The sequence below is a fragment of the Schistocerca nitens genome, chromosome 8 (assembly GCF_023898315.1).
Source record: "Schistocerca nitens isolate TAMUIC-IGC-003100 chromosome 8, iqSchNite1.1, whole genome shotgun sequence".
In the NCBI taxonomy this organism is placed as follows: Eukaryota; Metazoa; Arthropoda; class Insecta; order Orthoptera; family Acrididae; genus Schistocerca; species Schistocerca nitens.
In genome coordinates this window covers 213,390,898-213,413,960 of record NC_064621.1, presented here as the reverse complement: position 1 = coordinate 213,413,960, position 23,063 = coordinate 213,390,898, and the positions used below count along the sequence as shown (strand labels likewise).

The 23,063-nt window shown below is 40.2% G+C and overlaps 1 protein-coding gene across 2 annotated transcripts in view; it reads right to left on the bottom strand.

Annotated features, from left to right (window-relative positions):
- Positions 1-9,073: 9,073 nt before the first annotated feature.
- LOC126198702 (transcription factor Adf-1-like) overlaps positions 9,074-23,063 on the bottom strand; it is a 117,435-nt gene continuing 103,445 nt past the window's right edge. For both annotated transcript variants that reach the window (XR_007540094.1, XM_049935202.1), the window contains 2 exons: positions 15,823-15,909; positions 9,074-9,268 (listed from right to left, as the gene is read on the bottom strand). Coding sequence is in view for 1 of the 2 variants with exons in the window: in XM_049935202.1 (XP_049791159.1) it covers positions 9,192-9,268; positions 15,823-15,909 (164 nt within the window). In the remaining variant the exon portion in view is untranslated. The remainder of the gene's footprint in view (positions 9,269-15,822; positions 15,910-23,063) is intronic.

Here is a 23,063-nt window from a genome sequence, read left to right as displayed (position 1 = left end):
TGTTAAACATTCACCAGAATTAATATTTAGAGCATTTGTAAAGAATCAAATTTGTACATTAAATTTTTTATCTGCAGATGAGGCAAAACCCATAATATTTATTGAAGGGCTCAAATGGTGAATATTCATGTTGCTGTGAAGAATCTGAGACTGGAGCTGTCAAATTTTTATAAGAATATTGTCCACACAATCCTGAACACAGCAAAGGCAGATAAATGTGGATCTGTTTTACAATCACATTGACAGCTCATGCACCGAAGTTGCTGATCACAAAAACATATGAAAGAATGAGAATGAAGATGCTTTCATAGGACTTACACACTTAGAAAAACATTTGATAATGTTAAGTGTTACAAGATGTTTGAAGTTCTCTGAAAAATAGGTATACACTGTAGGGAAAGATGAGTAATATACACTGTGTACAGGAACCAATATGGAACAATAAGAATGGAAGTCCAAGAGGGAACTGATTGGCTTAAAAATGGCATAAGACACAAATGCAGTCTTTCACCACTACTGTTCAACCTGTAGATTGAAGAAGAATGTAGGAAATCAAAGAAAGGTTCAAGAGTGGGATTAAAATTCAGAGTAAAAGTACTAGGTGTACAACTTTGCCTCTGCCATTTTTTCTTGAAGTTTGGGGCTTTATTGTGAAAACTTTAAAAAAAATTATGATTCATAGTATTGCCCATCGCTGGCCACTACATTCTCCCATCTTTTGGATAGCATATGAATCCCATGGCGGAAGAACTGGGTGTCTTTTGTGGGGATCCATGAGTCGATTCAACTTTGCACTTGTTCAAATGATCGGAAGTGCTGGTCAGCCAGACTGTATGCCACTGGATGAAAAAGATGGCAGTCATAGAGAGCAACGCATGGAGAATATGGCAGGAGGGATAGGATTTCTCATTTCAAAATTCCCATGTATATTTTGATGGGTTTTGCAACATGGGGTCGAGCACTGATCTGCTGCAAAATTACCTTTACGTGTCTATCTCTGTATTGTGGCCATTTGTGTTTCAATGCTGGGCTTCAATGCATCAATTGCTTTTGATAATGATGTCCTGTGACTGTCTTTGTCTGTTTCACTAGGTATGAAAATGTTCTGTCATCAACCGCCATGCCAGCCTTCGGCATCAAAATCACTGTCCTTAAGGCATTGAAAACATTCTCTGCACGTCCTTCCATTAATAGTTCCCTCACCATTGGTCTTACCCAGCATTTTAGGAGCCACACAGCCTCAGATTTCTTCATGTTACAGCAGAAAATTAAAGCTTCCCGCAAATGGCGAGAAATGGGTATGCAAGTTGACGTACTTAATCAAGAATAACCTTATGATGCAATCACAAATCAACTAATATTTTTATAGCATTATGTTTTCAGGTGCCTAAGCTTATTGTATTACACCTGTCACCAACCACCTGAACCACACTGGCCGTTACTGCTGTCTATTGCAAAACTGCAGAAGCAAAGTTGTAGACCTAATATATTATTGGTAAAGTTTGATGATAGCCTTTTATCACCTGTGAAAGTGAAGACTTGGAACTGTTTAATAGAGTGAACAGTCTACTTAGTGTATAATAAAGATTGAAGGTGATCCAAAGAAAGATGAAATTATTGATGAGCAGCAGGAATGAGGTTAATAACTAATAACTTAACATAAATGAAGGAATTCTGCTACCATGGAAATAAAATAAGTGCATGGCAGGTGACGCAAGGAGAACGTAAGGAGAAATCTAGCACAGACAAAGAGAGCATTTCTCAGCATAAAAGACCACCGTATTTATGCAAATACAATGTGCCGCTGAACATAATGATCACCCCTAGTTTAAACATCAACATCATAAAAAAAAAGTTTATTGGCGCATCTCTGGTAGGCTAAATTTATTGAACTGTCGAAACAACAGTAGTTATTAAAAAAAAGAATGCCTAACTTGATTATCTATATGACATGCAAGCTAACATTCCATAAATTACAGCCATTACTCAACATTATTCACTAATATCATCATTGCTGGTATCTTTGGAGGAATCTACATCAGAAACGGATTCATTTCCTCTTCCTCCATCGTCCTCAGTGTTGTTCCAGAACACCAACTTAACACAAATGTCTTCACTTCTGTCTAGAATAATTGAAATACAGCATTTCTTGGATGATTTTATGATCATTGGTGCTTCAGTGCTTTTCCAGGCAGCCAAAACCCACTGTGCAGTTATGTGGGGTTCAGCATGCTTAATTTTTCCTGTCTGAGTCAGTTCACAGTTTGGTTGGCAAAATCATTTTTCGTGCTGTTCCTGACCATAACCTTTGAAAGGTTTATTTATACTAATGCCCATGAGCTTAACACAAATGTCATTCCTCCAAGAATAAAAAAGAATTACTTTACGCTTGAAAGTGCCATCAGTTGCTGAGAACTTCTCTGCTTGCCTTCCATTTCATAACTGCCTAATGCAAACACACTACAGGGTAATAGGTCAACAACAATGTAATGAAGTTGAGAATTACAACAATGCACTGTAACATGAGTAAGAATGCCTAAATTTCAATGATGTTCCAATAAATGACATTATCGAATCTTATGCACGTTCCAGTTTTGCATATCATATACGGGAAAAAAAAAGTGCTCATTACATTTGCACAAATATGATACTATAGTGCATGCAACTAGAGAAGATCTGTGACAGTTATAGTGGGTTTGGCATGGCATGTATGCCATGATGAATCATATAATGATGTTTGCATTTCTATGGCAATACCTCAATGTTACCATGCTTCTAGAAAACTGTGGATTTATAAGAAAAGAAATTAAGAGGTTCTTTACAGACTTGGTGAATGACGTGAAACAGACAGAGGCAAGATGTCTACGTTAGCTGTAGAGAAACGAGCGAAAACTAAAATGGTTCTTGCTCGTCAGGATGTGCTAGTCTTCCTGGGGCATTGTTGGTTTCGTAGATGGTTTGGGAGATAAGTGTGACGTTTTGGGAAGCTGCAGACAATCCAGCAGTAAATACAAAACACTTCTTTATTAAATTATTCAGCTAAGGCAGTCTTCTGAGTGTACCTTCTTCTCCACTGTGGTCCAGCATTATCTCATAATTTTCCAGTGTCGTAACTGCAGGCAAGGAAGACAGGGCATGCGGACAATATGCACTGCTCGGGCAGTGATATGCTGACCTGTCATCGCAGACATGCCAGGGCTGAGTCACCGGAGGCATCCATAGCACTGCGCGTGGCTCTGTTGCTGCAATGCACAGGGCATCCAGCTATGTCTTTTGCCATTGCGGTGGTGGCAATGCAGCCCAGAGTGTATATCTGAATTGTTGGTCGGAAAGTGGTGTGGGCGACTGGCAGACTCTGGCGATGACTGGTGGTCTCGTAGAGGTGGCAGCAGAGTGCTGGCTGCGAGGGCAGGAGCAGTCAGGCAGCAGTCCTCGGATCGTGGTCCGGAGGTGGAAGAGGCGATGGCAATATAGATATGGCAAAGACAATGTAGGTATGGCTGTAGCTGACACAGTCTGGGTGCAAATATGAGAGCAAATCAGAAAGTCTTTGCCCCAATTTTTTACTAGTGAATGTAAGGTACATACAGGTAATGACAAATATACATCCTATTCTGCGTACTTTACACTATTTTCCCACGTATTCCCCACACCAGTTTCCACTTTCGTCCCATCTCAGAATTAAATTTGAGAAGCCCCTGTGATATAAATCATCAGACTGACTACGGAACAACAGTCGGATTGCTGTCTTAGAGCTTCATCGTTACTTGTGAATTGCTGTCGTGCAAGGAACTTCTCCAGCAGTCCAAAAACATGGAAATCACTAGGGACAAGGTCCTTTACTGTATGTTGGGTGTTCCAGAAGCTCCCAGTGAAATGCAGCAGTTCTGATTGCCACATCTGGTCTTGCGTTGTCATGGAACAGAATCACACTGTCCACACTGTAACAGTCAGCATTGATGGTTGCACATTGTGGCACGAAATCCAGCAGGAGCAGCCCACAGCTATCCGAGAAGGCCATTAACAGATGAACCTGGATGTTCCCACGGCCTGCTCTGCTGCTTGGATTCCAGCGTGAAATGCAGTATCCATATTTCATCGTCTGTAACAATTTGGTCTAGGAAACCTTCACCCTCATTGGAGTACCATTCCAGATGATTCAGTGAAGACATCATTTTCTTGCCTTTCATTGTGTCATCCAACTGCTTAAGACACCCACTGACGTGAAACCTTCTGGTAACCTAAGGACCTGTAAATTATGTAGTAAGCACTACCATACCCATATGCCAAGCTCCCGGGAAATGGCTGTGATGTGCACATACCGATCTGCTTTCACCATGGGACCCACTTGGGAAATGATGTCGCCAGTCAGCAACGAACACAGTGTCCCCAACCGCTCATTGTCATACAAGACTTCATGGCCTTTGTCGAACTCATAAAAACCACCACCTCACAATTCTCAAAGTGAGGCAGTTTTCCCCATATGCGGGCTGCATTTCCCTGTAGGTCTCAATGGTTGTTCATCCCTTGCTCCATAGAAAACGAATCGCACTTTGTTGCTCTAATGCTGTGTATGTGAGAAGCACAACTACCATCTTTAACAACTGACAGCAGTGTCGTGCGGTGGAGCTACTGGCGGATATGGCTGGCACGAACCAAGAAAGGTCCAACACTGGGTATGAATATCTTGACTTTGCATATTAATCTGTAATTTGGCTAAAAAAATACGGGCAAAGACTTTTTGATTTTCCCTCGTATATGGCCCATCTGGTCTTACAGCACAGGCATGCTGTGGGCATGTTTAAATGCAGCTACTCGACACTTACTTTGCAAAAGTTTGACTTTTGCGGTCATTGTAGAAAGGTCCGGAATAGGATAAGTACTGGCGTGGTTCTGTTGTCAGGAGCTTCCCGGTATCCTAGGACACTGATGTGTGGGAGCAGTGGTACAGAAGCTGCCACACAGCAAGGTGTGCTGTCTGCACAACATAGACTGCAACTGCTGGCACTCCAGATACGGCACTGTCATGGCTGTGGCTTAGGCTGTTACAGGCAGAATGTGCGACAACACTGACTACAAGAAAGAACAGGATGCAAGGCCATGTATTAACACATAAGGGAGTAATCTGCTTGATATTCCAGGAAGCTGTAGTGTTGGTGACCCATATGTCTTTCTCTTTTTTTTTCTTTCGTTAGTTTGGAACAGAAAAAATACAAAAATATGTGGCCATTTTCACCTAAAAAATGTATTTAATTGCTTAACTAAGAAATGTATTGCTTGCCCTCAAACTTCTCACAATATATTAAAAAGTGAGGGCACAACACACAATTGATGGCGACCTTGTCTGCCAGAAAAAAACTGTGTCAAATTTGATTCCACATTCTGTTTTTGTTCTATACTTGTTATTTCTGCTTCAGCATCTGACGGGAATAAGATGCTGTGATATGCAAATGGTTAGCTTTTCAGAGCACTCACACAAGGATGGTGCTGGTGGCGACACCTACAACGTGCTGACATGAGGAAAGTTTCCAACCAATTTCTCATACACAAACAGCAGTTTACCAGTGTTGCATGGTGAAACGTTGTTGTGATGCCTCGTGTAAGGAGGAGAAATGTGTACCATCACGTTTCCAACTTTGATAAAGGTCGGATTGTAGCCTATCGTGATTGCGGTTTATTGTATCGCGACATTGCTGCTCGCGTTGGTTGAGGTCCAATGACTGTTAGCAGAATATCGAATCGGTGGGTTCAGGTGGATGATAAGGAATGCCGTGCTGGATCCCAACGGCCTCGTATCACTAGCAGTCAAGATGACAGGCATCTTATCTGCATGGCTGTAACGGATAGTCAACAGATGGGGACGTTAGTAAGACAACAACCATCTGCACGAACAGTTCGATGGCGTTTGCAGTAGCATGGACTATCAGCTCGTAGACCATGGCTGCGGTTACCCTTGATCCTGCATCACAGACAGGAGCGCCTGTGATGGTGTACTCAACGACGAACCTGGGTGCACGAATGGCAAAACAGCATTTTTTCGGATGAATCCAGGTTCTGTTTACAGCATCATGATGGTCTCATCCGTGTTTGGCGACATCGCGGTGAAAGCACATTGGAAGCGTGTATTCGTCATCGCCATACTGGCATATCACCCGGCGTGATGGTATGGGGTGCCATTGGTTACACATCTCAGTCACCTCGTGTTCGCATTGATGCCACTTTGAACAGTGGACGTTTCATTTCAGATGTGTTATGACCCGTGGCTCTACCCTTCATTCTATCCCTGCGAAAACCTACGTTTTGGCAGGATAATGCATGATTGCATGTTGCAGGTCCTGTACGGGCCTTTCTGGATACAGAAAATGTTCGACTACTGCCCTGGCCAGCACATTCTCCAGATCTCTCACCAATTGAAAATGTCTGGTCAATGGTGGCCGAGCAACTCACTCGTCACAATACGCCAGTCACTACTCTTGATGAACTGTGGTATCGTGTTGAAGCTGCATGGGCAGCTGTACCTGTACACGCCATCCAAGCTCTGTTTTACTCAATGCCCAGGCGTATCAAGGCCATTAGTATGGCCAGAGGTGGTTGTTCGTGGTACTGATTTCTCAGGATCTATGCACCCAAATTGCGTGAAAATATAATCACATGTCAATTCTAGTATAATATATTTGTCCAATGAATACCCGTTTATCATTTGCATTTCTTCTTGGTGTAGCAATTTTAATGGCCAGTAGTGTACTTTTTGTCCACTCATGATGACAATAGCAAAGATGACATTTTAAATGCCTTCTTTGTATTAGAAAAATAATTTACAAAAGTGATTGCTTTCAAAACACCTGTGCGACTCATCATGGAGTCTATATATCCTATGACTACAGCTAACTCATTCAAATACGTGAGTGTAATAACTTCTGGGCATACTAAACGAAATGAATACATAGGTTCAGTCATGAGTAAGAGAGGAAGCAAACTTCAGTTCATTGATAGCATACAAATGACATTGCTTGCAAGTCATTTGTTCATCCTACATTAGAATGTTGCTCAGTTGTGTGCAATCCAAACCAAATAGGATTAACGGAGGATATTGAACATATGTGAAGGAGGACAACACAAATTGTCATAGGTTTGTTTAATTACTGGAGTGTATTACATAAATGCTGAAAAAATTGAACTGGCAAACACCTGAAGATAGGGACCAACTACACCACAAAAGCCTATTGAGAGAGGAATTATGAATATACTATAGCCCCCTACATACAACTGTTTCTGGGCCTGCAAAGATGATAACAATTAATTACAGCACACACAGAGAGATTTAAGCAGCCATTCTTCCCCCTTCCAAGCACAAATAGAATGGAAATTAAAACCAGTATGTGTGACACTAGGACATACCATGCACTTCATAGTGGTTTACAGTGTATGGATGTAGAGCCAGGTGTAAAAGTCATATGTTGATTACAGCCATGATTTGCACCTTTCCATTGAGAATAGGCTCTCACCCAGGAAAATCTCAACCGTGTAATACATGCCATATTACACTTGTCCACAAGCAAACTGATCTGTCTATGGTGGATATATGGATAAATAAGTGCACTTCTCACACATACTTGACCATCATCATCATTAGCATTATGCAATTTCCATATTTATGAGTCATATTTTCATGTTCATTTCCTTATTAATTTTCTGGACTAATGATTAAGTCCTAATGTCACAAAAATTAATAATCACTTTCACAAGATTTTCGGTTCGCTCAAGATTTATTGTTGCAATAGTGTATATGGATTACATGAAATGATTTTATCGATTTGCAACAGTTTGTGTCAACACATGTGGGCTCACAAGCTCTCTTATCTTTGCTGTGGTAGCTGTACGGTCTGCCACTGCAGGTGTCTGTGTTGCATAGATGCCCAGAACCTCACCTACAAGTGCGAGAATGTTCATGTGACACTTATCAGCATTGTTGTGCAATAAAGCAGCACATCCAATTTGTGTGACAGTTCTCCAAAAGGACCATCCTGCCACTCAGAAGGCCACAATTTGACCCCTATCAAACTTGCTCAGTTGACTGTAGGAAGCATGAGTGCATCTCCGTCACATGGCTGCCTGCTTGCATCTCATATTTGTATCACATTGAGGCTTCTGACTGTGAGCATTCCCTATTAAATAGTAGACATAGGTGATGCTCTTTAGCTATGCCACTATGCCATCCATTGGTGGACAATGTTGAAACTGTTTCGGTTCATCTACTATCTCCCTGTTGGCATATGCTGTTACTGGGTCAAAAACAATGTCATTTTTCCAGGTGTACTAGGTTCTTGTTTCAGCAGTGTAGTTCAAATATCCATCAACATTTTTCTCACAATGGTTTGTGAAAACAACAGAAGGGGATAAGGACTTTGTCCCATTATAAAAAGTGCAGCTTGATGCCTAAATTAATCAGACAGCATTCTGAAAAATTTTAAGTTCCTGTAGAAGCAAAACTACAACTACAGGGCATCCCAGAAGGTATGTTACAACTTAAATGTCATGTAACTCGACTTGTAAATTAACTTAGAGAAACAAAGTAAGTTGCATTTGGGTTCGGAGTCTATGCCAGACTACTGGTCCCCTTGTAACTGCTTGGGTGATGAGTTAGTTTTCAGGTCTGATGAAAGTGATGTCATACCATTTCCAATAGGACCATGCATAGTAAAATACAGTGGTGTTCAAGCCAACAACTGAATCGAGGACATGGTTAATGATTTTATCAAATGTACAGGATGATCTGTTTGACCATACTGTTGCAAATCAACTTGTAAAATAATAAATGTTGGAAATCCTTTCATCTATAACAGATGTCAAACTCGTGAACTGGAATATCGAAATACCGTACTTCCTCCTTTTTAGTTCTTATTAATTGCTGTAACTGTTTAGATGATGTTGAAAATAAAAATATCATCCTAAGCAAAGGCCACTGTGTTATTATCTAATCAATTATCATATAGTTTCATAGCTGTTTCTCATTTTGATGAATGGCATGATTCTATTACAAGCATCCTTCAGCAAATGAAACAGAATTACAGTATATTTTACTGTACATATGTTTTATTGTTCTTCAGGGACATAATTAAAATAATTTATAACACAGGCAAGTTTTACAGAGTGATACTGTAGGTGAAACACTGGCTGATGATTAAGGTTATTCATTCACATTTGCAGCTGTTCTCAGGACACACACATGGAGCATTTTCACCCTGTTTGCACTCACACTGGCTGCCCTCTGCAAAACAAACAAAGTATTTATGAGTTTTCTTGTTATTAATCCATAGACAGTGTATGTCTAAATATGAAAAAAAATGCATAAAAAGGAGTCCAAAAATGAGTATTTTGAAATATTGAAGCAGGTTTTATCTGAAGTACTAATGTTACATCTTTATTTCGTTAACTGTAACCAAGACTTGAAATTCCAAATACAACTGGATAATTTAATAAGAAGACTTGAAATTCCAAATACACTCCTGGAAATTGAAATAAGAACACCGTGAATTCATTGTCCCAGGAAGGGGAAACTTTATTGACACATTCCTGGGGTCAGATACATCACATGATCACACTGACAGAACCACAGGCACATAGACACAGGCAACAGAGCATGCACAATGTCGGCACTAGTACAGTGTACATCCACCTTTCGCAGCAATGCAGGCTGCTATTCTCCCATGGAGACGATCGTAGAGATGCTGGATGTAGTCCTGTGGAACGGCTTGCCATGCCATTTCCACCTGGCGCCTCCGTTGGACCAGCGTTCGTGCTGGACGTGCAGACCGCGTGAGACGACGCTTCATCCAGTCCCAAACATGCTCAATGGGGGACAGATCCAGAGATCTTGCTGGCCAGGGTAGTTGACTTACACCTTCTAGAGCACGTTGGGTGGCACGGGATACATGCGGACGTTTATTGTCCTGTTGGAACAGCAAGTTCCCTTGCCGGTCTAGGAATGGTAGAACGATGGGTTCGATGACGGTTTGGATGTACCGTGCACTATTCAGTGTCCCCTCGACGATCACCAGTGGTGTATGGCCAGTGTAGGAGATTGCTCCCCACACCATGATGCCGGGTGTTGGCCCTGTGTGCCTCGGTCGTATGCAGTCCTGATTGTGGCGCTCACCTGCACGGCGCCAAACCCGCATACGACCATCATTGGCACCAAGGCAGAAGCGACTCTCATCGCTGAAGACGACACGTCTCCATTCGTCCCTCCATTCACGCCTGTCGCGACACCACTGGAGGCGGGCTGCACGATGTTGGGGCGTGAGCGGAAGACGGCCTAACGGTGTGCGGGACCGTAGCCCAGCTTCATGGAGACGGTTGCGAATGGTCCTCGCCGATACCCCAGGAGCAACAGTGTCCCTAATTTGCTGGGAAGTGGCGGTGCGGTCCCGTACGGCACTGCGTAGGATCCTATGGTCTTGGCGTGCATCCGTGCGTCGCTGCGGTCTGGTCCCAGGTCGACGGGCACGTGCACCTTCCGCCGACCACTGGCGACAACATCGATGTACTGTGGAGACCTCACGCCCCACGTGTTGAGCAATTCGGCGGTACGTCCACCCGGCCTCCCGCATGCCCACTATACGCCCTCGCTCAAAGTCTGTCAACTGCACATACGGTTCATGTCCATGCTGTCGCGGCATGCTACCAGCGTTAAAGACTGCGATGGAGCTCTGTATGCCACGGCAAACTGGCTGACACTGACGGCGGCGGTGCACAAATGCTGCGCAGCTAGCGCCATTCGACGTCCAACACCGCCGTTCCTGGTGTGTCCGCTGTGCCGTGCGTGTGATCATTGCTTGTACAGCCCTCTCGCAGTGTCCGGAGCAAGTATGGTGGGTCTGACACACCGGTGTCAATGTGTTCTTTTTTCCATTTCCAGGAATGTATAACTGGATAATTTAGTAAAAAGAGTTAAAAAACATTACTTTGCACATATTTTTGTGAAAAAAGTTGTGTGCTCAGCCAAGAAATCCTGTTCCATTTTGCATTCTTAGCTCGCCAGTTATGTTCTGGTTATATTTATTGCCACAAGACATCACTTTTACCATGTGCACCTTCAGTATAGTCAACAATAAAATGTCTATTCTCAATTGATTACTATGACTGCAAAGTGTATTTTGAAAGTGAATTGTGATGAAGAGCTTGATAATGAATTCAGCAGACCAGACAGTGACAAAGTATGTGAAAATTCATTGTTGGACAGTGAAATTGATGACTGACTTCACTGTGTGGAATAGTTAGGCCTACATCTGATGAACAGCTGCCACTCTCTACCAAAGTCTATTCGCATAGGAGTGTAAAAGCTCTGTATATGTTGTCATGCAACACTTCTGTTTGTTCTGTGATGTGACTTGGTGTCATGGTTATCTCATGACTTCAGTGAAAAATCACTACTGCCAGCTAGGAAATAGAATTGTCTATTGCTGCACCAAAGCACTGTGAGGAAGACAAACTACTGAATGCATTGTACAAAACAAATAATTCCGGTTATATTAACAATCTGAAGTTTTTCAGATTTACTGTAGAAGGAAAATGGCTTACATTTATGATAGTTTTGTATACAATCATGTTAACAATCCCCAATAAAATCTAAATAAAATGATCTGCCCACAATGAAGAGACTTAATAATTAACATTTTCCATCATTGATACCATATTTTTAAGAAATTCACACTTTTTTCCCAAAAAGGGGGATTATGCCTTCCCATTTTCATATGAAAATATTTTTAGCTAAATGCCACTCTTCTGTAACAAAAATAATTATTTTGGGATGAAAATTTTAATAACTAAGAAGTTATGAAAGAAGTAGCCATTGTAAAAGCTTTCAGGATCAGTTTCTAGTGGTCATAAGTGGTTGAACATATATATTCATCATAAGTATAAAATGATCAGTAAAATGCTAGTCTGTTGAAGACAAGTATATTTGTCAACAAAAGAAATAAAATGCCACTAGATGGAAAAATACACAATCAAATTGCATCTTGGTAGAAGAGGAATGGACATCCAAGGAAACAATACTGTTTTAGGCAGATATTGAGGATAAGGGATGTGGAAGGAACAAACTGGGATTGTCTGCTTACATTAAATTCAAAGCAAGTTATTCTATTGAACTGCTTCTACCACTCCCTTTTTATTTATCTGGTATTTAGGAGGAGAACATTAAAATGAGACTTTATATTTTTGTTGGAATCATGACTGGTACTCCTGTTAGCAAGGGTCCATAACACAGCACAAGGGATGGAATGGATAATATGATGGAGTATCAAGATGCCTTGATACTTAAGATTGAAGAATATTAAAAGCTGAAGAATGATGGACTGGCATTCGCAACTTTGTGATGGTATTATAATATGAAACAAACAAGAAATGGTTGTGTAGGACATGTAATGAAGACCGCAGAATGCAAAATTTTCTCATTTGATAAATAGAGGTAAGTAGTGGATCAATGGAAATTGCCTGGTCATCGGGGAAGCCTCACATAAGATGGGAAGATAACATTAACAATGGAAAGATGAGATTAGTGAAAAGAAAAATGAACAGGTAATAGCAGCCACTAACTGGACAGGAGAGAGCAGTATTCTGGAGTAAGCATATCATCAGTTAGACTGAGTTGATATAAGAAAATGAAGAACACTAATAAGGCAGGCTGAGGTAAATGCATTAAATGTATATGATAGGAATAGTTGTGTAATTAAACTCTTCACAGTTTTGTTTTATGGGTCACCACACAAATACTACATGCGTTATTGATAAATATCCATGAATATCAGTTGACAGTAGATGTAATGTGAATGGAAGGACTAACTGCAAAGGTGTGAATTAGAAATGTAGATTCTAGGAATCTAACTTTGTGAAGACAGATAATGGATAAAACTGAAAATATGAAAACATCAGAGGGTATGGTGATGGTACAAACAGTCTGTTGAGGAGAAAATCAGTAATAATGCTGTGGCATTCAAACTTATTAGCCTTCATCTTACAAAGGAATGTACTTCAAGTGTCAAACATCTCAGTTTCAGTTTTCAGACATTTACATATAAAACTAAAAATGTAATCTAAGTGCTGAATGTAATCTAAGTGCTGGGTACCTGATGATCAAAGTTTGACTCTTAACATTTTGTTGTGTAAGATTAAGTATATTTATAGTGTGGTTGAATGTTGCAACATTATTATAATTATTATTATTTAAAGAGTAGCAACAATTACCTCGTAACCTAAAATGGATAACTAAAATATTATGGAAAAGATAGATTATAACTATTAGTGTGAGGGTGAAAGGAGATCAGTAAAGGGGGAGTGAATACAATATGTGACACTGCTTGTACATCAAAAAATTACAAAAAGGTTTTCTGACTTGGGGATTCAAAGATGGTACTTTCAAGAGGCAGCCACGAAAGCTGACAATGGTCAGATGAGTGGTGTGCTGACCACATGCCCCCCCCCCCCCCCGAATCCACATGCAGTGATGTCTATTGACTGAGGATGACATGGTGATTGGTCAGTATTGTTGAGGCTTCCGAGGCCTGTTTAGGATTGTCTAGAGGGTTTATCAGAGTTGCTTGAATGGGAAGGGTATGCCCTTATATGATTGTGTCATGAACCTCAAATAGCATGAAAAATGGAAGCATTTCAGGCTTGTGATTATTCTGTTAGTAGCAATGAATTCTGATGTCAATCCAAAGAGTACATGTGAAATGTAAGCGTGCTGTACTACCTGTAAGTTTTTTAAAAACAAGTTGTTATAATTCTTAAGTCTTTTTAATGTTTGTGGTAGTTAACTGGGTACAGTGCACAAGAATGAACTATGGCCTATGAAGGGAGTAATTTCTGCAGGTCAGCTATACAGTCGCGAAAATTCTTGACATGTATTATTCACTTCAAAGCTAATATGAAACTGTAGATCTGACTGGGACACATGGTTATAACTCAACATCCTCATGAGCTGTTTCTTTAAAAGTCAAATCTTGTGATTAGCACAGAGTTTTCAAATTATACTGAAGAGATATTGTGGAATATTTGCTTAACTGGGCTACTCTAATAAAAGAAACAGTAAATAGAACAACAAATTGGTTACTTAAAGTATGGAACTGTAATAAACTGTTTTATAAGGTAGAATTTAGCAGATCACTAAATAAGAACTTTCTTAAAGTTTATTGGGAAACAACTGATTTTCATGTTTCATCTTAATTAACTGGTCATCTTTCATGAAATAGTTAGCCAGTTTCCATAGCTGCCCTCTTCAGTTATACTGAGCAATTGAATTCTGGACATGACTCATCTCAAAGTAACAGCTAGGATAGCTGTCAAAATATTTAACGATAAGTGACAACATTAACAAAATCGCAGATATCTTTTGAAACAGTCTTCAATTAATAATGCAGTGTAGGATGACCTGTTCAAAAATTATTAACCAAAAATTCAGTCACAGACATAATGTACAACTTAATGAGAAAAATCATTCTGGAGTGTCATTCTACAGTGTCAGTTTTTGAGTCTGCCCTTTGGAGTTCCTATATCACCTAAGTTGTTTCCAGTCTAACAACAATACAGAATTGTATGTTTTCACAAAGGTTGTTCCATAGTGTTAGTTTCATCCACACCAAATGCTAGTTTTGCCTCCTACTAGAATTTCTCGCATAGTTCAATCATAACTTTGTACATTTGTGATCATACTACATGCACAACATCCATTGTGTGCAATCAAACAAAGCTCTCATTAATGATTGCACCCTGTACTCTTCTGTCATAGATTGTCTTTACACTAAGTAATGATGAATCACTGTCTCCCCCTTTTTCTTGTATTGTTATCTCCCACATGGAAAAAAAATTCAGAAAATATCAAGTACAGAGTAATATTGCAAATACATTTAAATCTATTTTTTTCTTAATTGTGATACTGTTTTCAATTTATTTTATGCACAAGATCCTAGAATCGTGACACAATAAAAAGCCTTTCTCTCTTACAATGAATTTTTATCTGTGTCTCAGTATTTGTTATCCTATTAAGAACAGGGTGCTGCCTTAATTCAATATCCCTTAAAAATTGGAGGCAGAAGGTCATACATTACTAGGGAACTGAAGTTATTTTGAAAAACAGGGATCTTAAATTAGGTTCATGCAGGTGCTACCAAGATCTGTGGATGTTGTTATCATCTATTAAAGTCCACTTTCTTCATGAGCTGCACCATCATGCCAGTTTCTTCTAACTCACAAGAAAATAACAGCTTCTGTAAGGTACAGTGTAAAACAGCTCATGTAGTTGGATTCTTATCTGCTGTAATATTCTTACTTACAGAAATGTTCTGATGATATCAAAGCAATTCTCAAACTCACTCATGGAAGTTCTATCTTTTGTACTGTCTGTAATTTTCTCAGGTAATGTTTGGACTGTTGTAAGGAAAGAGGAAGATTGTAACAACATTAGTAATAGATCTTTGACTTGGTAATTAACATGGCTACAGAACAGTACTGGTACTAAAAACAGTTTTTGTCTGTAAATAATTATGATTTAAATCAACAGAAAGTTATGATTTCTGTCAACTAATGGCTCCAATCAATGTTAAAAAGTGTGATAGTGCTGTAACTGAGTAGAGCCACACATTTGTAATTACGTGGATGATTGCAGGTAAATAAACTCTGGAAAAGATGATCATCAGTATGTTTTTATCACTTAAAATGCAATTAAACTTGACTATCTTGGACATGATTAAACATGTGTCACATATAAAGAAGTTCAGTGTAAACTTGCAGCTATTAATAAACCCAGGCTGACAAAATATTTACTTGTATCATCCTTTCCTGACTGGCAACATTTACAGCTCTCAGGACACTTGCACTGCTTTCCACATTTTTCTTCCTCCTTGCAGGTATCTGCAACAGACAGACATTTTATTTTCATAAACACCTGTACATGGAAATGACTTGAATATGAGCGCACTTTTCCAGACTGCAAACATTTCCAGTAAGTGGTTCCTTCATGTTTATCTCCACATCTCAACATACATGTACATCCTGCTACAGACTGTCATGAAATATGATCCATTAAGTTGGAGAAAACTTTCAGAATGCTGTTGTTATAGCAGCTCTGCTGGAAATTTAATATTATCTTTGCAGTCCTGACAGAAAACAGCAGTCTGAATTATTTATTTATTAATTATTGTACAAAAATACAATGTAAAGGACAAACCAAGGTAAGTTTGAGGTGTAGCAACTAATATAAATATAAAATATGGAATAAAAATATGCACATTGTGTTTTGGTTACATTTTTTTGTCTTGTGTCAAGTGATAGAGTAGCCATAATGGAAGTAGTACATATATAGAATTCTATAGACAAAAATTCTAAGATTTTATAGTATTCATTTCCATGTGTTCAGAAGGACTAAACCATTCTGCTCCTGTGTTTGGTCATTTAATGTTCACTGTCAGTGGCTAAGGTGGTTAGATAATTGTTTTAGGTATGTTGTTATTTTTAAACTCAAGGAGGTATACCAACCAACTTGACACAGCAGTTGCACTGAATGTTTTTTTCAGAAGGAGCATGTTCAAATATGTATCTGGCTATTCAGATTAGAGTTTTAGAAAAGAACCTGATGCAAAATTCATGAGGCGGTTCCTTTGAAAATAACACCATGAATTCCTTCTTATCCTTGTTCTATCTGTGCTGTTTACATTAAACCCTGACCTTCCAGTCTTCCTTCCTTCACAAAGTCATACTGTGATGTTGTTTAGGAATAGATATTCCAGCTCTTTCACTGATCTCTCATACTCTCCTGTCCATACACTGAGCCATGTGTTAAATTTACCCTTACTTGTTTGATTCAGAAGCTTGTATAATGAATAGGTTATTTCAAGAGAAAATTAATTCAAGAGAAAATATTTGAGTACTGTGTAATTTCAGATCAAAACATTTAAGTAAACATAACATTCAACAAATTTCCACTAAGAATATGTACACAAAAGAGGTATTTAAAAAATAAAGATAAAAACTTATTGAAGCATTTTACTGTTCAAAAAATATGTAAATAATTAGCATCCACCAGTTTCAATTATATTTTGAAAGCTTGCACTACTGCAGAATACTCATTTAGACAAAGTTTGCACTCTGAGCATATTCAGGCCTTATCTGGTGTAAAAGGTGTCACAGAAACGAGCATAGTGGCATCCAAAATTATGTTGAGCCAACACAATGGCTCAGCTGGAAAAATACAATGCTAGCTACTTTGAGAGCATTTCACTGAGCAAAGTCTCACAAGGTAGTGAGTGATGCTCTATGTATCACACTAACTGCAGATTCCGTTGCCAACATTCTCTACTGCCTTTAACTGATGGAGCAATTTAGTTTTCACTAAACAGTATAGAGGATGCCGAGTTCAGCGGATATTTGTTTCAAGTACCATTCACCATTTGTAACATTTTGTCTGTGATAAATTCTAGGTTGATATTTCTCCAAAGAGGACATATGAAACCTAATCATAAAAAGTAGCAGAGAAGGACCTGGATTCATTGGCAGTTAAAATCATACCAGGGTCTGAGGTGAAGGGAGTGGGAACACATATTAGTTTTGTGGTGAATAGTGAAATAGTCTTGAAATTTCGTGACAAACAGTTCTGGATACATTTCTAGGGAGTCAGTGTCCACTACATGATCCACCTTTCTTCAAATTGATACTTAATTGATATGGCTGTATGTGCTGGTGTGGGATGAGAGTTTGGTTTGTACAGATCATGTTTCTCTAGGGAGACAGGGTAACTCTCTCTATGCACTTTCCTACCACTCTGTTGAATGTGTCCATGTGGTTAATAAAAGTAAATGTCACAGTTGACACACTATTTGAAAGACTGTCACTGCAGAGGATTTTCAGTGTGAGAGAACAGCTTTAGCTTTGCAGACAAAGGAATCATTTTCAGAATTAGTGAATGCTACTTTGGGAAGAAACTATTCAGCCTCATCTTTGTAAAACAGTACACATCTCTACCTTTAGACACAAAGTGGTCCAACTTTTATATTTTGCCATGGTGTATTGTTCAGAGACAGCCATTAAACCCAAATCTATCTTTTGAGTACTATTCCTATGTATTTTTTGTCAGTTTTCTAAACCATCTCTTTCATAGAGATAATCTCCTATCATCACTAGCTCCTTATTCTGATACTATATTCCAACTTTCTGTGTCACATATGACATTTCATAATTGTACTTGCACCATTCAGTGCTGGGCTAAGTGAAGTCAACACTCTTGCACCTGACACCGATGTTCCATTTTAGTCTGTTGGCGTCCAGTGTGAATCGAGGTTAAGATTACCCACTCATTTCTCAGCTGCAGTATTATGATCATTTTCTTTCATGCAGAAGCCACAAGTTACATAGCCTGAGAAAAGAAAGCACCCAGAAGAAATGGCCAGATGTCAATGTTTCATGTATGTACACATCATCAGCAGGTATGTAAATAATTAGGATTGCAATTCTCTGTGCAGGTCGAATGGCCACAAGAGTATATTAGTGTTGTTCTGGTTTAGTGTTGTTTCCAGATCTTGCAGGGTACGTAAGGGGTGTGAACATATGTTCAGTGTTTACTGAAGGACGCGGAGATGCGGCATATTCACGTGAGACAGCATTATTAGCACTTGGTGAAATGTGAAAGGAGCTGCATTGTGGGTCACCGTTTGGCTGGCTTGTTAAATCATACAATGTACAGATTTGTGGGACAAATGGCTCTGAGCACTATGGGACTTAACATCTATGGTCATCAGTCCCCTAGAACTTAGAACTACGTAAACCTACCTAACCTAAGGACAGCACACAACACCCAGTCATCACGAGGCAGAGAAAATCCCTGACCCCGCCGGGAATCGAACCCGGGAACCCGGGCGCGGGAAGCGAGATTTGTGGGACATTAATGTATGACAGTGGCCTGATGTTAGACTGCACAGGAATGTGGGGCGGCATACTCGTTCTCAGGATTCCAGTTGACCACATCCTACCAGTAAAAAGGAGCATCACTGTATTGTGCACAAAACACAATCATAACCCCATCATATCTGCATGTGCCATCTGAGAACAGATAATGGGCTCCCTGCTATATTCTGTGTCATCTCACACAAATTATCAGAGATTTTGGGAAGCCGGATTAGGGAATTACTGTCCCAAGCTTAGGCGGCTACTAACAGCAAAACACAATGGCTGCATTTAGAAAGATGCCGTGACCAGGAAGCGTGAAATGGCGTCACTTCTGCATTTAGAAAGATGCTGTGACCAGGAAGTGTGGAATGGCGTCACTTTGTGTTCGACAGTAAATCGTGATTGTTTTCTATCGTGCATGACCATCGTCAGTGAGTATGACGGTGACCTGAGAAGAGCTCCCATAATTACAATATTTTGAAGAGACACAGGAATGATGTTCCTGGCATCATGTTGTGGGAGCCATCAGATATGACTTCAGGCCACAGATGTAATTCACTGAGGGTGCTCTGATAGCCCAGTGTTATTTCACGGACATCCCATGCCCTTACGGTTTACCTCTCATGCGACACTATTTTGGTGCCATTTTTCTACAGGACAATGCCTGTCCAGATAAGGCACGTGTTCTTAAGAACTGTCTAAATGATGATGAGATACTCCTGTGGCCAGCAAAGATCTCCATATCTGTTCTCCATAGAGTTTGTGTGTGAGCAAGTCAGGCATCAATTCCATCCCAGTGCCACTATTCAGGATATCAAGGATCTGTTACAACAGTTATGGGCCAACTTGCCCGAGGAGAGGATATAACGGCTTTATCACACCCTTTCAAACTGAATAAGTGCATTCAGCCAGGCTGAACAGGTTGCAACGCCATACAGAGAAGAGGCCACATATTTGCAAATTCTTAATAAATTTCTCTCGATTTTGTAATCACTAAAATAACACCACACAATGTCTCAAACCATGAAGTTCCATTTAGTTTCCTCCTCCCCTACTGGATGCTTCAGTTTCTTGCCAGGTGATGTACACTATGTGATCAAAAGTATCTGGACACCTGGCTGGAAATGACTTACAAGTTTGTGGCGGCCTCCATCGGTAATGCTTGAATTCAATATGGTGTGGGCGCCCTTAGCCTTGATGACAGCTTCCACTCTCGCAGGCATACGTTCAATCGGGTGATGGAAGGTTTCTTGGGGAATGGCAGCCCATTCTTCATGGAGTGCTGCACTGAGGAGAGATATCGATGTTGGTCGGTGAGACTTGGCACGAAGGTGTTCTATAGGATTCAGGTCAGGGCTCTGTGCAGGCCATCCATTACAGGGACGTTATTGTCGTGTAACCACTCTGCCACAGGCCGTAAATTATAAACAGGTGCTCGATCACGTTGAAAGATGCAATTGCCATCCCTGAATTGCTCTTCAACAGTGGGAAACAAGAAGGTGCTTAAAACATCAATATAGGTCTGTGCTGTGATAGTGCCACGCAAAAAACAAGGGGGTTCAAGTCCTCTCCATGAAAAACACGACCACACCATAACACCACCGCCTCCGAATTTTACTGTTGACACTACACACGTAGGCAGATGATGTTCACTGGGAATTCGCCATACTCACAACCTATCAATGGATAATCACATTGTGTACCGTGATTCGTCACTCCACGCAACCTTTTTCCACTGTCAATCATCCAATGTTTCCGCTACTTACACCAAGCGAGACGTCGTTTGCCATTTACCAGCTTGATGTCCGGCCTATGAGCAGCCGCTTGAACATGAAATACAAGTTTTCTCACCTCTCACCTAACTGTCATAGCACTTGCAGTGGCTCCTGTTGCAGTTTGGAATTCCTGTGTGATGGTCTGGATATATTTCTGCCTTCAACTGTCGGCAGTTTCTGTCAGTCATCAGCCAGGGCCGGCTTGTACGCTTTTGTGCTGTACGTATCCATTCACGTTTCCACTTCACTATCACCTTGGAAACAGTGGACTTAGGGACGTTTAGGAGTGTGGAAATCTCGTGTACAGACGTACGAAACAAGTGACACCCAATCACCTGACCTAGTTCCAAGTCCGTGAGTTCCGCGGAGCACCCCATTTTGCTCTCTCACGATGTCTAATGACTACTGAGTACTGAGGTCGCTGATACGGAGTACCTGGCAGTAGGTGGCAGCACACGGCACCTAATACGATAAACGGTTGCTTTTGGGGGTGTCTGGATACTTTTGATCACATAGTGTATATTAGATTGGCATGCATTTGCACTTTGTAAATGTGTGAGTAGAAGTATGACAAGTGGTTCGAGTGTAGTGTGTGTTCTTTGGCTGACACAGTGGATTGCTGTTCATGCTAAGTGGTGCAATTCAGTTAGTCTCTGGTATGTCTAAAATAAACTCGTATTTTGTGCTTGAATTATTGCAGTATAAATGTCTGCAAGCTATAAAATAAATTTTGCTCTCATTCAGCAATTATGAGTGCATGTTATTGATTGTGCTTGATGTAATGACGAATTGTGACTCCAAGAAGAAACATGGACTCTAAAAAGCAAGAAATTCAAATTGAGCCAAGAACGCCTACAACAACAGACAACGTTACATAAAAAAAAATGTTCAGACAGCACCAGCTACGTCCATATCTATACTATGCGAACCACTGAGAGGTGCATGGCAGAGAGTATGTCCCATTGTACCCGTTATTAGGGTTTCTTCCTGTTCCATTCATGTACGGAGCGCTGTAAGAATGATTGTGCCTCTGTGTGTGCAGTAATTATCCTAATTTCATCCTCACGATCCCTATGTGAGCAATAGTAGGGGATTGTAGTAAATTCCTAGAGTCTTCATTTAATGCTGGTTAAGAGACTTTCTCAGGATAATTTACGTCTGTCTTCAAGGGTCTTCCAGTTCAGCTGCTTCAGTATATCTGTGACTCTCCCATGGATTAAACAAACCTGTGACCATTCATGCTGTCCTCCTCTGTATGCATTCAATATCCCCTGTTAGTTGTAACTGGTATGGGTCCCCCACACTTGAGCAATATTCTAGAACTGGTTGGACAAAAGATTTGTAAGCAATCTCCTTTGTCGACTGATTGGTTTATTGGTAGAATACTGGGGAAGTACAAAGCCTACTATCTGCTTTATCCATGACTGAACCTAGGTGATCATTCCGTTTCATATTCCTAAAAACTGTTACACCCAGTTATTTGTATGAGTTGACCAATACCAACAGTGCCTCTTTGATATTATAGTCACAGGATACTACGTTTCTTCGTTTTGTGAAGTGCAAAATTTTACACTTCTGAACATTTAGAGCAAGTTGCCAATCTCTGCACCACTTTTAAATCTTACCAATATCTAACTGAATATTTATGCCGCTTCTTTCAGATAGTACTTCATTACAGATAACTGTATTACCTGTAAAGAGCCTGATTTTTCTATTAATATTTTCTGAAAGGTCACTAATACACAGTATGAGCAGCAGGAGTCCCAACACCCTTCCCTGGGGCACACCTGAAGTTACTTCTACATCTGACGATGACTCTCCATACAAGATAACATGGTGCGTCCACACTACGAAAAAGTCCTCAATCCAGTCACAAATTTCAGTTGATACGCTATATGATCGTAGTTTTTTTTTACAGTAAGCATAGGTGTGGTACTGAGTCAAATGCTTTTTCGAAATCAAGAAATACAGCAACTATCTGTTTGCCTAGATCCAAAGTTTTCAGTATGTCATGTGAGAAAAGTGCGAGTTGGGTTTCACAAGATCGATGTTTTCGAAATCCATACTGGTTGACGTTGAGGAGGTGTTTCCGCTTAAGATACCTCATTATAAGGCTAAGCAGAGTCAAAATATTGACTTTAAATGTTGAAGAACAAATATTTCTGCAAAGATCGGGATTTTCCTTACCAGTGACAAACAATCAGCCAGTCCCGTGCAGTGTCCTAACTATGCCACGAAATAATGTGGAAACCTTGTCGTATTCCCCATAGCAACTAGAACTATGATTTCCTGTGCTGTAACTTTCTTTCGCTGCATATGGTGTTTCAAGTGATGAAATTATTTTATATTGAC